This window comes from Andrena cerasifolii, chromosome 2, assembly GCF_050908995.1.
Source record: "Andrena cerasifolii isolate SP2316 chromosome 2, iyAndCera1_principal, whole genome shotgun sequence".
NCBI classification, from domain to species: Eukaryota; Metazoa; Arthropoda; class Insecta; order Hymenoptera; family Andrenidae; genus Andrena; species Andrena cerasifolii.
This window is the reverse complement of record NC_135119.1, coordinates 13,713,058-13,726,865: the sequence shown is the minus strand read 5'-3', so window position 1 is coordinate 13,726,865 and position 13,808 is coordinate 13,713,058. Positions and strand designations below refer to the sequence as shown.

Here is a 13,808-nt window from a genome sequence, read left to right as displayed (position 1 = left end):
TAAATACTGATGTTGGTGCACACGGACCTGATGTATACGAAAATCCATGAACAATTGCGCTACGTTTGCGTATTTCAACGCCACTGACAGCCGCTTATGAATCCCGAATTAAACGTCAACGGGCTACAAATCAGCGGCATGGCCTGTAGGGTCCATGAATCGCGGGAATGGACTGAGCGCTAACAGATCCGCCACCGTTGAAACACGTTCAAGTCCCCACCCACGCATGCGATCCGCTGTTCGCGCGTGTACCACCAACATGTATTATTTGTATACGTGTTTACGAATCAGAGTCTCTCAAACTGTCCCATACGTTCAGACAGGGAACTACTTTGGGATTTTCTGCACACATAAAGTAAACGTCTCTCTACCTCAGGGACCAAATTCAACGCGACATTTTCAAATTCAGTATCTTCTTTAAATGTCCAAGTTGAGAATTCCTGGGGGAAAAAATCGGCACGCATTTGTCAAAACGCTGACAGTTCACAGATTTTTTATATATCTTTTATTTCTCCTAGTTCAGGTGGCACGTACCTAGGTACCTATCTATTCATGTAGATTAATGGTATCAATGTGTTTTTGCTTCGAAACGTCAAGAGTATCGGAATTACGTCAATTACTACTGGCGACCTATCCCCGTTTATCAATAAAAAATAAAATAAAAAAAATATGTCGGCAAATTGTGTCTGCAATAATATTACTCCTCTGCTAACTACTTACGTTACTTATTACATATTATTACCATCACATACTGACAAAAATTTGAATCATAACGAAATTAAAATTTAATATTAACATTTATTCATGCGTACGAATGAAGTTATATGTACAATGCCATGTGGTCGACTATAATTTGTGAAATAGGGATTAAAAGAAATAAGTGTTACCCTTTTATTTATAAGGTCATACACTTAACACTTGATTTGTATGATTTTGCTCTATTATTTCAAATCATTAGAATTTTTAGAAGTGTGTGATTTTTAAGTAATTCACTAAAGCCTTCATCTTATTTCCCATGCAAGCAACTATATAATTCTACTCTTACTTTCTTTGTCCCGATATCTGTGCCTGTTCGTGCGCAAATTTACGTGAATAAACGTACAGTTGCTCGATAAAGGTTTTACTGTTTGTCAAATACTACCTGTTATGGGAAATAACCTAGTGCGGTTACCCCAGAAATCATAATCATCCCAGGTAATGCGAATGACTAATAAATAAAATCAGTTTGCATATTTACGTAAGCCTAGATTCATGAAATTTAGATTGCATCTACATTCCGCGTGTATAGGACTTCATAATTTCTAGTAAGCTTATCATGCCTTTGTAGCCCACCTGCTACGATAAATTCCCCTGAATGCTGTTTTCCTACTCCTTCCATGAAACCAAATTTTATGTTTGACAAAATAAAATGCATATACCTTGAAACTTTATGTTCTAAATACATTTTCATCCATAAGGATGCCCTGCGGCCAAAACGCTTGAAAAACACGTGATTTTCATGAATTAAAAAAAAGATACTGAACAACATACAGTAAAAAAGTTTGATGAACTTTATTACTACATACTTGAGGAACAAATGAAAAAATTATTGTTTGAATTCTATCAATTTTTGCATTAAATATACAGCATTCATTGTACCACTGTAGAAATTAGAGCTCTTGACAGGCGCCACTGTAAAAAGCTTAATTTATGGACCGATTTCAAAAACTCTTACGGCATTCTGTTCACAATTAGACTCGCTATCGCCTTCTCCACAAAGAGTAATTTTGGATCACCCATTATTTTTTTATGGACAGATTTATGCGCAGGAAAACTGCTTTTTTGCATCATTGTGTTTAAACTTCGGTTAAAAATTGCCGGATTGTTTGTTTGAACAATCTCAATTACGTAATTAAAACTTTCCAATTAATCCAATTCTTAATTACTGTAATTGTGCGTGTAATTGAATTACAATGTAATTGAAATACAATGTAATTGAAATACAATGTAATTGAAATGCAATATAATTGAAATACAATGTAATTGAAATACAATGTAATTGAAATACAATGTAATTGAATTACAATGTAATTGAAATAAAATGTAATTAAATTACAGCTCAAAACTCTGAGGAAGTGAGAAAAAAGTTGGAAAAAATGTAACAAAGTAGTATAAATTTATGAATAATACCAATCGGCACCCATAATAATTTTTTTCTGTTCGAAACCTTTACCTACACATTTCTTTCCCACCACTTATTACCTCTCAACTTGGTAACCTCTTAATTCGTAGTTATAATTCAATTACATTGTACTATGCAATTACAATTGCAAATACATTCGCAATTACGAATTGCGATGTATTTTAAATGAATGCGAGATCTGAATTACGAATTACAATATAACTGAGCACGATGTAATTGAATTATTTTGTAATTATAATTCATGGAGTAATTCAATTGTAATTCTGCGCAACTCTGATCAAAGGGCACAAGTGACAGCGTTTGAGAAACGCTGCTGTAAATCAGCCGACAGTGTTCTACGTGTATACACAGAATTTCGAGTTACGCTTGCGCAGCTTGTTCCCTAAATGACGTTTTTACGTCAGACGTATGCAGGTGTGTACGGACGTACACATACCCTGTTAAAATACATCGCGTCTCGCCTGTATTATGCACGTCTACCTTGCACAAAGCTTTATGGATATTCGAAACGGACACTGCCGCACTCTGACACACATCCGTAGACGAGGTGGCTGCCCCTCACCCTCCCAAACCCCCCCGGTGCTCGAGGCTCATGAATAGTGCCACTTCCGAGTTGAACTTCCTTTCGAGTAAACAATGCTGGCAGAACGACTACTATCGTGAGCACACCCATCCATTTTCCACACTTTTCGTTACGTCACGTGTGACACAGGCCTGCGACGAATTCAATGCGGAAGCATTCGAATGGAAACCGACCGTGCCCGATGTTTCGTGTATTGCCTCCCCCGTGTAGAAGAGAATTCGATCATTCGCCCTGCGATAGATGACTCCTAGAAATATATCTTCAAATGGGAGACGCGTGGGAGAGAATTATATAGGACATTTTAAGTTCTCATACTGGTTCTAAAAGTAAGGTCAAGTTTTAAATTCTAGATCTTCTTTTCGAGATCAGTAATGGTTTTGTTGTTGCGGTTTATTATTATTAAGGGGTGAAAAGTGCACGGTTTAGACAGTAATTTAAAGGAAGTGGTTAAAAAATATTGTCTTTACGTAAAGTTGTTTGTCGTCGAAATTGATCTGAATGAAGGGGTTGTTTTGTAGCTGTTAAGATTTTCTGGAATCTTATAAACTAATTTAATTGATTTTTTCACACTAGAGAGAAACGATAATTTATAATAAGGTGGCTGTCGCGTAGAGTTGAAAATTCCATGTTTTGTCTGCGGTCTTTCAGCTTTTGTTAATACTAGGGAGCGAGAAAGACCACCATCACGTATCCAAAATATTTGGTCCCTAAACGAAACCTATTTATTTTATATTTCACATATGTATAAGTAATACGGTGCAATTAGTTTAGGGTATATTTGAAAAAGAGTATCGTCGCTGTATGAAAATTTATGTTAATTATCCCTCCCTTCTTCTATTTATCACATAAAACTATGTAATAAGAATGGTATTTATGAATCCCGTGAAGATCGATGGAGCCCCACGATTCAGTTTTATAATTTAAAATTAATCACTCAACACAGTATGAATCTCTCTGTCTTAAAATTCTTAGCAAAAAATATTCGACGTGATAGTTGTTTGAAACACGTAAATATTCTGTATGACGCCAAACCTGTTCGCGGCAACTGAGGAAAGGTATCAACGTGTACATGAGAGCTCGTGACAAAGCCGAGCAAATGAGAGACTGTGAAGAGAAGTAATTTTGATGTCTCGACGTTCGAAGATGTTATGTCAAGTCCCTTTTCTTTATTACTCGAAGGTGAATGACTCGCTAATTAGGTTTCACTTCCCGAGATTTCAAAAGGGTTGCACGATTCCTCTCGAGATATAATGCAACGAGCCGCCTACCCCTAGGGGCCAGACACAACAGTTCACACGGCAATATTGATTTACGCATCGTGAAAAGAATGACAGAACGAAATATTATTAACAACGTTACTAACTAATCTACTGGACTTAACAGGGTACTTTAAAAACTTGAACGATATTAAATAATGAATTTAATTTTCAGTGATAAATTTTATCATTTATCATCTTCCACGTTTAAAAGGCAATTACAATTTTTTTTAAAAATGAATTCTATTAGAATACACGATAAATGGAATATTTTAGGTATTTTATTATTTAATACTGCATTTAAAATCTGAAGTTACGATAAGCAGCTTCAATTTTTATTCTTCAAACTAAACTTTCTTTCAGTTCTTTCTTAATTATCCATGTTTCATTGAATAGAAAATATGCATTCTATTATTTCATATTACATAAAAATTTACATAACATTATTGATCGCGAGATACCTCTGTAATCTTTTCGGTGGATTTTCTGTATTTTTACATTCCTACATTCATCTCAGATGTTCATATTTTACATCATATTTCGCAGTGCCGTTCACCCGAATGAAACCCTGAACAAAATAACTGTGCAGGAAACTATTAAACCTCCCACTTTCATTTGCAAGTCTACTTAATCTGAAGTGGTTTCCACTTACTCATAGACACAAAAATACAGAATATTTCGACTCGCGAGATATTGGCGAAACGACGCGAAAATAAAGGAATAAATAAAAGTCACTAATACTAGCAAACTTTAATTAGGGGAGTGCGTGACGTTGAGGGCACCAATTATTTTTTAAACGAATAGACTACATTACTCAACATTTCACGACAAAATCGGGTTCGATGATTGCATCATGCACGACCTTCCAATTACGACACGAATTATTAACGAAGCAATGAAATATGTCGAGTCGATTAATGACGTAACTAAAGCCGTAACGAAACCATAGGAATCCCTGGCGAGGGTTCGGCTTCTGGGTCCCGAACGCGTAGATAAAGGACGAGGAGATAGAAGATGGGGCTGCGGAAATGCGGGCTTGGCCGCTCCGGGGCATGACGCCGAACGGCGCACCCATCGGAGGCGCGTTAACGTAAGCGTCGTTGTGATTCTCCTAGCATGTGAATGAAAATTTACTGTGAACTCTTTCTTGCAAATTAAATGTGTAGAATATGTTTTTCACTATTTAGGAATATGAAGTTTACCAAGGGCGGAAGCGCCATATATCAGATCTATTCTAAACTCTACGTGTGCTCTCGATTTTGCGGCTGCTTGCTGAGGAGCTTACATTGTAATTTAAATAGTTATAATACAGAAATAATTCTATTTAGCAACGTATCTCAGATATCTATCAATATAAGATGACTTGTCAACGTTGCTCATCCATAACAACCATGCATTTAACTTTTTTTTTTCATTGCTTCGAGAAAAAAGTTGTATTAATTTTCGCAGTTTCAGAGAATTCTTTGTAGAGTAAAGAGTAAATCTCACATGTATAAAAGTCTATAAATATTACATACTCAATAAAATAGCACGAATAAAGCAAAACGAGACGTACCTAAACCAGAATTAAGAGGTAATAAAGAAAACATTATTTTCGCTATTTTATATTTCCCCTGAGAAACAATAATTTGCAATATTTCAAAACCGACAGTTTTAAGCTAAACTGACTGAATCAATAAATAGCTACTATTAAACGCTGAAAAATCGTACAATACTACTGAATTCTATCCCGATCACAGAACCAACTACCAGGCGCTGAGAACGCTCTCAGAGCCCAAACAATTAGTTCAAACTTTACCATTATTCGCAGCGACATCCAACGGTAGATCGAAACCTCCGTCGCGGAAGGCATCTTCGCTCGATCGCGTATAGTTCACCGAAGGGCTATCATTGTCAACTTCATTGACAACGTCAATTTCCGTCGATACTACGCATCTACTCATCGTCTCCTCCGCCGCTTCTCTCGAACTTGCTCCGTTCCCCCCTATTTCAATATCCCTACTCATTTCCAGGGTCCTCCGTCCATCTGGCGCTTCTAGATCATCCTGTTCGTCCTTGAAACGCACAGTTTTACCCTCCTTGGCAACGTCGAGCAGAATATTACGAACAGCCTCGACCTTCCTGCGCTTCAGAATAGGCGCTCGAACAAACAGATCGATCACGGCCCGCTCGATGTCCAGGCACTCGTCCATCTTGTCGACGCAGAATCTTCCCAGGCGGAATTGCCGATTTTCCTGGCGCACGGTCGGGGGATCCGAGGCCGTCGTTCTCGCGCCGTTCCACGCGCAGATGCCGCTGCCAGGCTCGTAAAACTCTGCCGCCGGTGTCTCCGGTATGGCGACGGTATTCATTCGTCTGAAATCCAACGTGTTTAGCTTGTTTTCAAAGTTCTGTCTGGCCTCGTCGTTCCTGAAGCAGGCTGGTGGCTCGATGAGAAACTTCAACGCTTCCAGGTGTTCGTAGTATTCACGCTCGAGCTCGCCCCGGCCAATGCCGCTCCTTCCGCATCCGTTTCCCTGGCCGCCGTTAACCATCCTAATTTCGACGCTGGCTTGGAAATTTTCTGGCCCGCCAGCTCTCTGTTTCGAATACGTTCTTCTAGCCGCTGACTCCCTGGAACTCCCGTCCCGGCTTCTGTCACAGCGCGATTCCCAGCCGTCCAATCTGCTACCGGCGTGCCTCTTCCGCGTCAGCTCTCGTTTCCTCGATCCTCGACGCGCCTCCAGCCTTGCCCGCTGCCTGAATCCTCCAGCGCGCTTGCAGGACAGCCGGAACCAGCGCACCATCGCCAGCAACCGAGAGCCTGGACTCGCGAGCAACACCTTTCCTCTGGGCTTCCGGCGAAACAACCGTTTCGCGGGCCGTCTCGTTGCGACCAGCGGGTCGGTGGCACCGAGCGACGGGCTCGATGCGTCCGAACTCTTCTCCGCGCTGGCCAAGCATCGCGAGCAATCCAGAAATCTCATTTTAGACGGCCGGCCTGTCGATCGCCGGCAAACTTCGTCGCGGTTTTGTAAATCACGCTGACAGAGGCCGCGAAGGGGGATTTCGTTTGCTCCCTCCGCCGTGGGACTGTTCTTTCACGGGGGACAGATGCGGTTGGAAAACAATCTCGCGTTTACCGCTACCACGACGGGGCCAGCAACTATTTCACGTTGGATGACAGCCTCGGGTAGCAGACGCGATGCACCGTGATTTTCTTTGGTCGAATAATTACTGCTCGGCCATCGACGCCTGCTTCACATTACGCTGATCATTAAGGTTATAGCCATTGTGATCGGATAGGTGTATCCGTTTACAATCGCCGACGGATCTAATGGTTCCGTTCCGCGTTACGTAACTCTGATGCGCGATGCGTCCATGCGAAACCAGCGCAATGATGCGGGATTTGACGAAAGCTAGGAGGAGAGTCCACTGTACTATTCGTTCGTTCAATTTCCCGGTTCACTTTCGACGCTAATGGTCGAATCTATCCGCTGCTGCTCGTGCAACGTTCCTCCAGCTTCCATTGTGCGGCACAGACAGTCCTCGGATTGCCGAGGCACGTAGGCGCCGAATTTAACTAACCATCGATCGTATCTCGAAAAATTAGCAGCTTTCAGCAGAAAACTCGATAAGCTTCTAGTTTTATTTTTAGGGTGGATCAATAAATTCGGTTGGTGTTCCTAATAGCAATTGCCAGTAACAGGAAAGTTTGTGTACTCAGTCGTGTCTATTCATACCTTCGTTTCAACTGTACTTGTGTAATTCTGCGTTTAGGTTGAGGAATAAGTTCGCTTGAATTTTAAAAACTCGCTAAGATTAGGTATGATATTAATTATTAAAAATCCGTTTCACAAACATAAACTAACGTTCCGCTGAGACGCGTAGAAACTTATGAAGTCAATCTAATATAATTCGAACCGGTTTATCGACATTTCAGTTCTATAGAATCTCAGGCACTGTAGAATTCCTTTGCAGCGGACCACTGATTAAAAGCAACACAATCACAATTCCCAGCACAGTGTTCACGTGTTCGTACATAATCCCTCCGCCGAGAGTCCAATGCATAGATGCCAAGATCCATGCGAGCTGATCGCAACGTCCGACTACTCTAACTTCCCCACCTTAAGCAGACAAGTTTTTGCAATTTCGCGACGTGCCAATCGGGCTCTCGACCAGCGATACTTCAGTCCCGGCGAGGGAAACGAAAAGCGAAGAATCGAGGCTGGCAGTTTTGCCAGCACGCTGGTCAAAGTGTCTGTGAGCACTGGCAGAAAGGTGGGTCACGTCGAGGTTCGAAAAGGAGGAAGAGGGTCACCTTCTAGGGCGTCTTCTAAGTGAAGGAGGGTGCGGCGTCGTCCAAGAAACACAAACAAATGAGACGTATGACTGTGGGGGCAGGTGCATCGTGTGCGTGTTGTTGTTTGTGTAGGAAAAAAAAGGAGCAGGTGTGTTGGCCTGCCACAAACGGCGGGCACGAGTGAACCGTGGGTACACGCTGCTCGGCCACCCATCGTCGCGTGACCGTACGCCAATTTGCAGAGAAGAGCCAGCAGCTATGCTTATGCCGCGTCTCGCGACGGTTTGTCGACACGTTAATTTAGAGCCCCATTGTCTCGACTTCGAATCATCGGCCCATTTGCGATTCGCGAGTCGTTCCAGTACCGACGGGGCCCTTTTTACACGGGCAATCACTCGCTATTGAGTTTCACAGCGAGTGACTGCGTCATTGTTTGCGACCCAGGCTTCTAGATGGCGAGATAAGTCGAGGCTATGGCGCGCGTAATCAATCAACGAAATTGCGATTAATTGCGGGTGATCCTAATGGGCCAGCAGAAAATAAAGTCGCGCGCATGATTACAAGGGGAGGACATCATGTGGTAGACACTGATTTTGATCAGCCTTGGCACGGTGCATCTATGTCGAAAATAAGTAAATAGGTGTCCGAGCGTTTTTGCCAATGGGCCTTAATCATAGAGATATTTACATGGAAATTATTAAAAATTTAGGGTTTTAGTGGGTAAAAATCCTACACTACCCTGGCGCCCCCGGGGAATTCCCATCTGAAGGAGTCGGGGTGCCTTTTGAAGATTTCCCCAAGTTAAAAAAAAATTATAAAAAAAGTAGTTTATAAAAAAAATTACAACCCGTCTATTGTAATTAAAATTAAATTAAAATTAAATTAAATTCTCTATGAGAACAGTTTTTCTTAACGTTTATACCCATCTGAATTTTAATACCTATTAATTATTTCACGAGCAGGCGGTACATTAGTAATTAAATTTTCCATTGCACGTTTATCACGCATGTATGTATAAACGCAGTGATTTATAGCCGTCTGATTGTCCGACAAACCATTGCGTGTCACATGTTCAATTAACGAACGGATATATTCCACCCTCTAATCGTGCACAAATTACTTTTAACCCCTACAAAACAAATGTCAGACTAAGAAAGGAACGAAACAGAGTAGCTCAGAAATCTTCTCATATTTTTGTGAAGTACAGAGGGTGACTCACAAGTTCTTGCCTCCTCTACGTGCTTTTGCCAAGTTCATATGTTGTATAAAAATTCGTACCAATAAGTTTTAGTCTTTTTACCAATTGTGTGATTCCCTTACGGTACCACTCCTTGGGCTGTAAAACTTACTTTTAGAAGAAGAACAAGATGCTGTAAACTGGGCAAGTACTTGTGACACTCTGTACAAAGTGATTATTTAGAAATTTTCTTTTCAATTAGGTGAAACCTTTTATTTAACATCAACTAGTTTGAGACGGTGTTTTCTAGGTGTTAGTATTCCATCAGGATGGGACATGATGTAATTATACTCTAATTGTTCAGAAATACCGACATTGCTTTTCAAAGTCACAGATTGACACATATGTAGATAGACATTGAACAGCACAAGATCTAGATTTAACCCGATCAGATTTCTGCGCCTGGGGTTTAGTTAAGTCAGAATTGTTCTGGAGAAGAATTGAAGATAGCTCAAGTCCTTGTCATCGCGTGAGAAACACAATACAGGAAGTAACCTCTGATATCCTGATAACGTATATTGCACAATGTACAGTCGCATCGGAAAGTAAGTTGACACTCTTTAAAATCGCATAACTTTTTTAAAATTGGTCCAAGCGACTTGAGTTTTCTTTTAGAAGCTAACGGAATTAGTTTTCTAGGTGACGTGTTTCGTCGTTTTGAAAAAAATTTCAACTGGTCGGAGTAACAATGAAAATAGCGAAGGTCGTTTTTTTCAATTTTTTTCGGAAATTCCTCAAATCAGCGATTTTCGACCTTATTCTGCGATCTTTAAACGTGTGTAGCTCGGAGCAACGTTAACCGATTTAGGTGAAATTTTCAGCATGTATTCTAAAAAAAAAATTTAAGTCGTTTGGACCAATTTTAAAAATGTTATGCGATTTTAAAGAGTGCCAACTTACTTTCCGATGCGACTTTGGTATCTGACCGATCTAAGATTTGCAGAAACATTAATGCAACATATGTAGAATTAAAGTTGTGTAAAGTAGTACTTTAAATGAAAATATGAAATTTTCATTTGACTTTTTCTTAATTTTAACGAAGGATACAGCTACTTTTGAAACACCCCTTATTATATTGAGAAACTACTATCATCCAATTGGTGGGTAACACGTCATACGTTTTAAATAAACAGAGAAACTAAGCTATTAGATTGATTTGTAAAGTGTACTGTTCAAACGAAAGATAATTATAAAGTATATGTGGCAAACACAAATAAAAGGAAGGAAGCTTATCGCTGAAGCTCAAAGGTACCTAAGGTTTATTGTCTTATCTGCACGATTTGGCGACGATAAGTATTAACAAAGGGAAACGAAATGATTTCGTTTCCTTCCTATAACATAGCACAAGCAAACCAAATGAAAAATGGGTGCATTGTACTGAATGCAAGGATTTTATTTCTGGCACAATTGCGATACCGCATAATTGCTTATAAATTTTACCTTTTCTTATTTATTATTATAATTTAATAAATATAAATCAATAAATGTTTTAATTTCATAAAGCTGAATTTGTTTTACTATCTACTCTATGCAGTGTTACAACCAACTCGGGGTGAGGGATGTTTGCGACACTTTCTGCGCTTCTCATTTTTTATTAATAACCTGGATATTATTTGACATACAGCGAAACTGTTGTGGCTCAGTATTGCCAGATAAGTAATATTTTCGTATAAAATCTTTTGTTGCAACTGCAATAGTATTTGCGTAATCGTAGGTATTCCAAAGTCAAAGTATTATTACCGCCCCCGGTCTACCCTGATGTTTATAAATTCGCGGTGGATTTCCAGTTACGAGATGTACGTTTACATATTTCTTGCGCACAATTTGAAACATGCGGCATAAAAAACTCATAAATTACATCGCAGTAAAAGAATTGTTCAAAATTAATAAAATTATGCTATAACATTATGGATACTCACTTGTTTCGTTCTTTTTCGATTCGGTCGGTATTATCCGTGAATCCGATGTAGCTGTAGTTTTGGAAGTCGTTGTTTCTGTAAGATACAGAGGATCTATTATTTTAAAATAACACGGAGTTAGGTGATAGAAAAATAGTAAACAAATAATTCACTGAAACTTTGATTTATTAATTTCTACTCTGTTTGTACTTCTATTATCAAGGATGGTCAGAATTTTTCAACTTTTACTAAAAGTAGTACTACCAAAAATGTTCATAATTTATTTTTATATTTAATTAGTACCTATTCGTCGACGTGTTTCTTACTAATACGACAACACACGCTTGGACGTATTTAATTAAAGATGTCGATATTAACTTACTGTTGACAAATTCGGTGGTAGTATTTTCTTGCAAGCTGCTCTTATAAATCCGTCTTTTTGGCGAGCCAATATTCTCCCTGCAAGCAAACAAGTGACATTTCAACACATCCTGTAATATTCTAATATCTCGAAACAAATTAATAAAAATAAAAATTCTGGTAATTTAAATTAAATCTCTAAATATAATTATCAATACATCTTTTTGTAAACCCAACGAATTTACAAAGTGATGAATTACATTTCACTGTGAGAAGCCACAGTGTTTACGTACTTATAGTTTTATGAAAATGTTTATGATGTTGTGTAAAGGCACTTACTGATTCAGACCAAGCTTTAAGTGCTCCCCTGCATTTCGTAACAGTGCATGTGCCTCGCTGTTGGTTAGATCCCTCGTACCTCTGCCATTAATGCTACTAATTAAATCACCCTCTCGCACCCCCTGCTGAGCCGCCTTACTCCCCGGATTAACCTGTAACGAAAATTCAGATTTCTTTCTCAATTATGGTGAAATTTGTGAACCATTGCAAATCGTTCGTCAATATAATACAATTCAACGCGATTAAGCTGTAATCGGTTTTATAAAAAAAATTATAATATGACAGGTGCTTGGTATTGTACACAGTCGATTATTAAGTCCTGTCACAAAATCGGCGTGTACAATTTTAATTTGGTAGCATTTATTTTTGGATTAGTTAATATTAATGCACGAGTCCTTAGGTATTTAAAACCTCTAAGGTTTCGTTTCTAAAACCAAAAATAACGATGTAGTGGAGCGTCAAAGAAGATGGAATAGCATTTAGCAGTAATCATCTTGCATAATTGCGGACATTCTCCTAACATAATTTTTAAACTTTTACAAAACCTGCGAATTAATCAGCGGTTTGTTTATCGTAATATGAACAGGTATGTTTATCGATAACTGCAAAAGATCTGGCCACCCTCGTTCTTCGAGGACTCCAGCTCTTACCGAAGCAGTAAAAGCAGAAAGACAAGAAGACTGGCCATCGTCCAGCCCTGTTTTAAATGGAAAAGAGGGCTGATCTGTTAGTCACAGAAATTTTGGAAATTTAAAAAACTCTATCATAAAATCTGTTGCCGATTTAGATGCAAATGCGTGCAGCTATCGATAATTGACCACAAATATTAAAGGCTTGTGTAATAGCAAAGGGAGGACATTTTGAATAATTTATATAAATTCTTCTTATTTTCTACAAATAGTACAAGCATATCAGATTATTTACAAATCAAGTTTTATTTTATTATCTGATTTTATTTGCCGATACCAGTGTGCCAGATGGACTGCATAGTTTGCTAAATCCGCCAGAACAAATATATATATGTTTGAAGTTCTTAAACCACCCTTCTGCCGTAGCGACTAGCCACTCTAAAGTACACCTGCAGACTGTCTGAAAGCCTCACCAAAGAAATGACTTCGCCTCGTCGAAATTTACCTACTCATTAAGCTCTTTGATGCTTAAGATTCTCACCGTGTAACTGCACTTTCGTTGCCCTGACGCTCGGAACTTCAACATGTTGGAAACTTCCTTGACGTCCCCCCGAGGTTGTCGATACGTCAATGGGAACAACGGACAAAGATCGAGGGCAATCCGTGTCTAATATATTTTTATACTTCTTACAACAGTTAACAAAGTTTTAGCGGTTTAATCGAAAACAAGAGTAATTTCTGAAAAAAGTCACCCTACTAATTCTCGTTACAAGGAAACATCGCGAACCAGCACTCACCGATTCGAACACAACTTTGTGCATTTATAGAGTGACTCGAGACAAGCAAAACGGTATGTTTCATTCGTGCCCAATCGCCCTTTAACTCTTCGTTGACACTCTGGGTGTGAGCCACCCATAAGCTGATTTTGACGCTCTGTATCTTCTATATGCAAAATAAATACCTTTCTTCCAAAGCCAACTTACAAACTATTTTTTTCTCTCAAAATATTATATCTAAACAATAACTCTGTAGATTTTTAGCT

The 13,808-nt window shown here is 39.2% G+C and overlaps 1 protein-coding gene across 1 annotated transcript in view; it reads right to left on the bottom strand.

Moving 5' to 3' along the window:
* The window catches only part of Cap (Cbl-associated protein), a 181,733-nt gene that overhangs the window by 85,321 nt on the left and 82,604 nt on the right, over positions 1 to 13,808 (bottom strand). The window contains exons 2-4 of the mRNA XM_076807232.1: positions 12,138 to 12,289; positions 11,821 to 11,897; positions 11,460 to 11,534 (exon numbers count right to left, since the gene is read on the bottom strand). Of these exons, the coding sequence (XP_076663347.1) occupies positions 11,460 to 11,534; positions 11,821 to 11,897; positions 12,138 to 12,289 (304 nt within the window). The remainder of the gene's footprint in view (positions 1 to 11,459; positions 11,535 to 11,820; positions 11,898 to 12,137; positions 12,290 to 13,808) is intronic.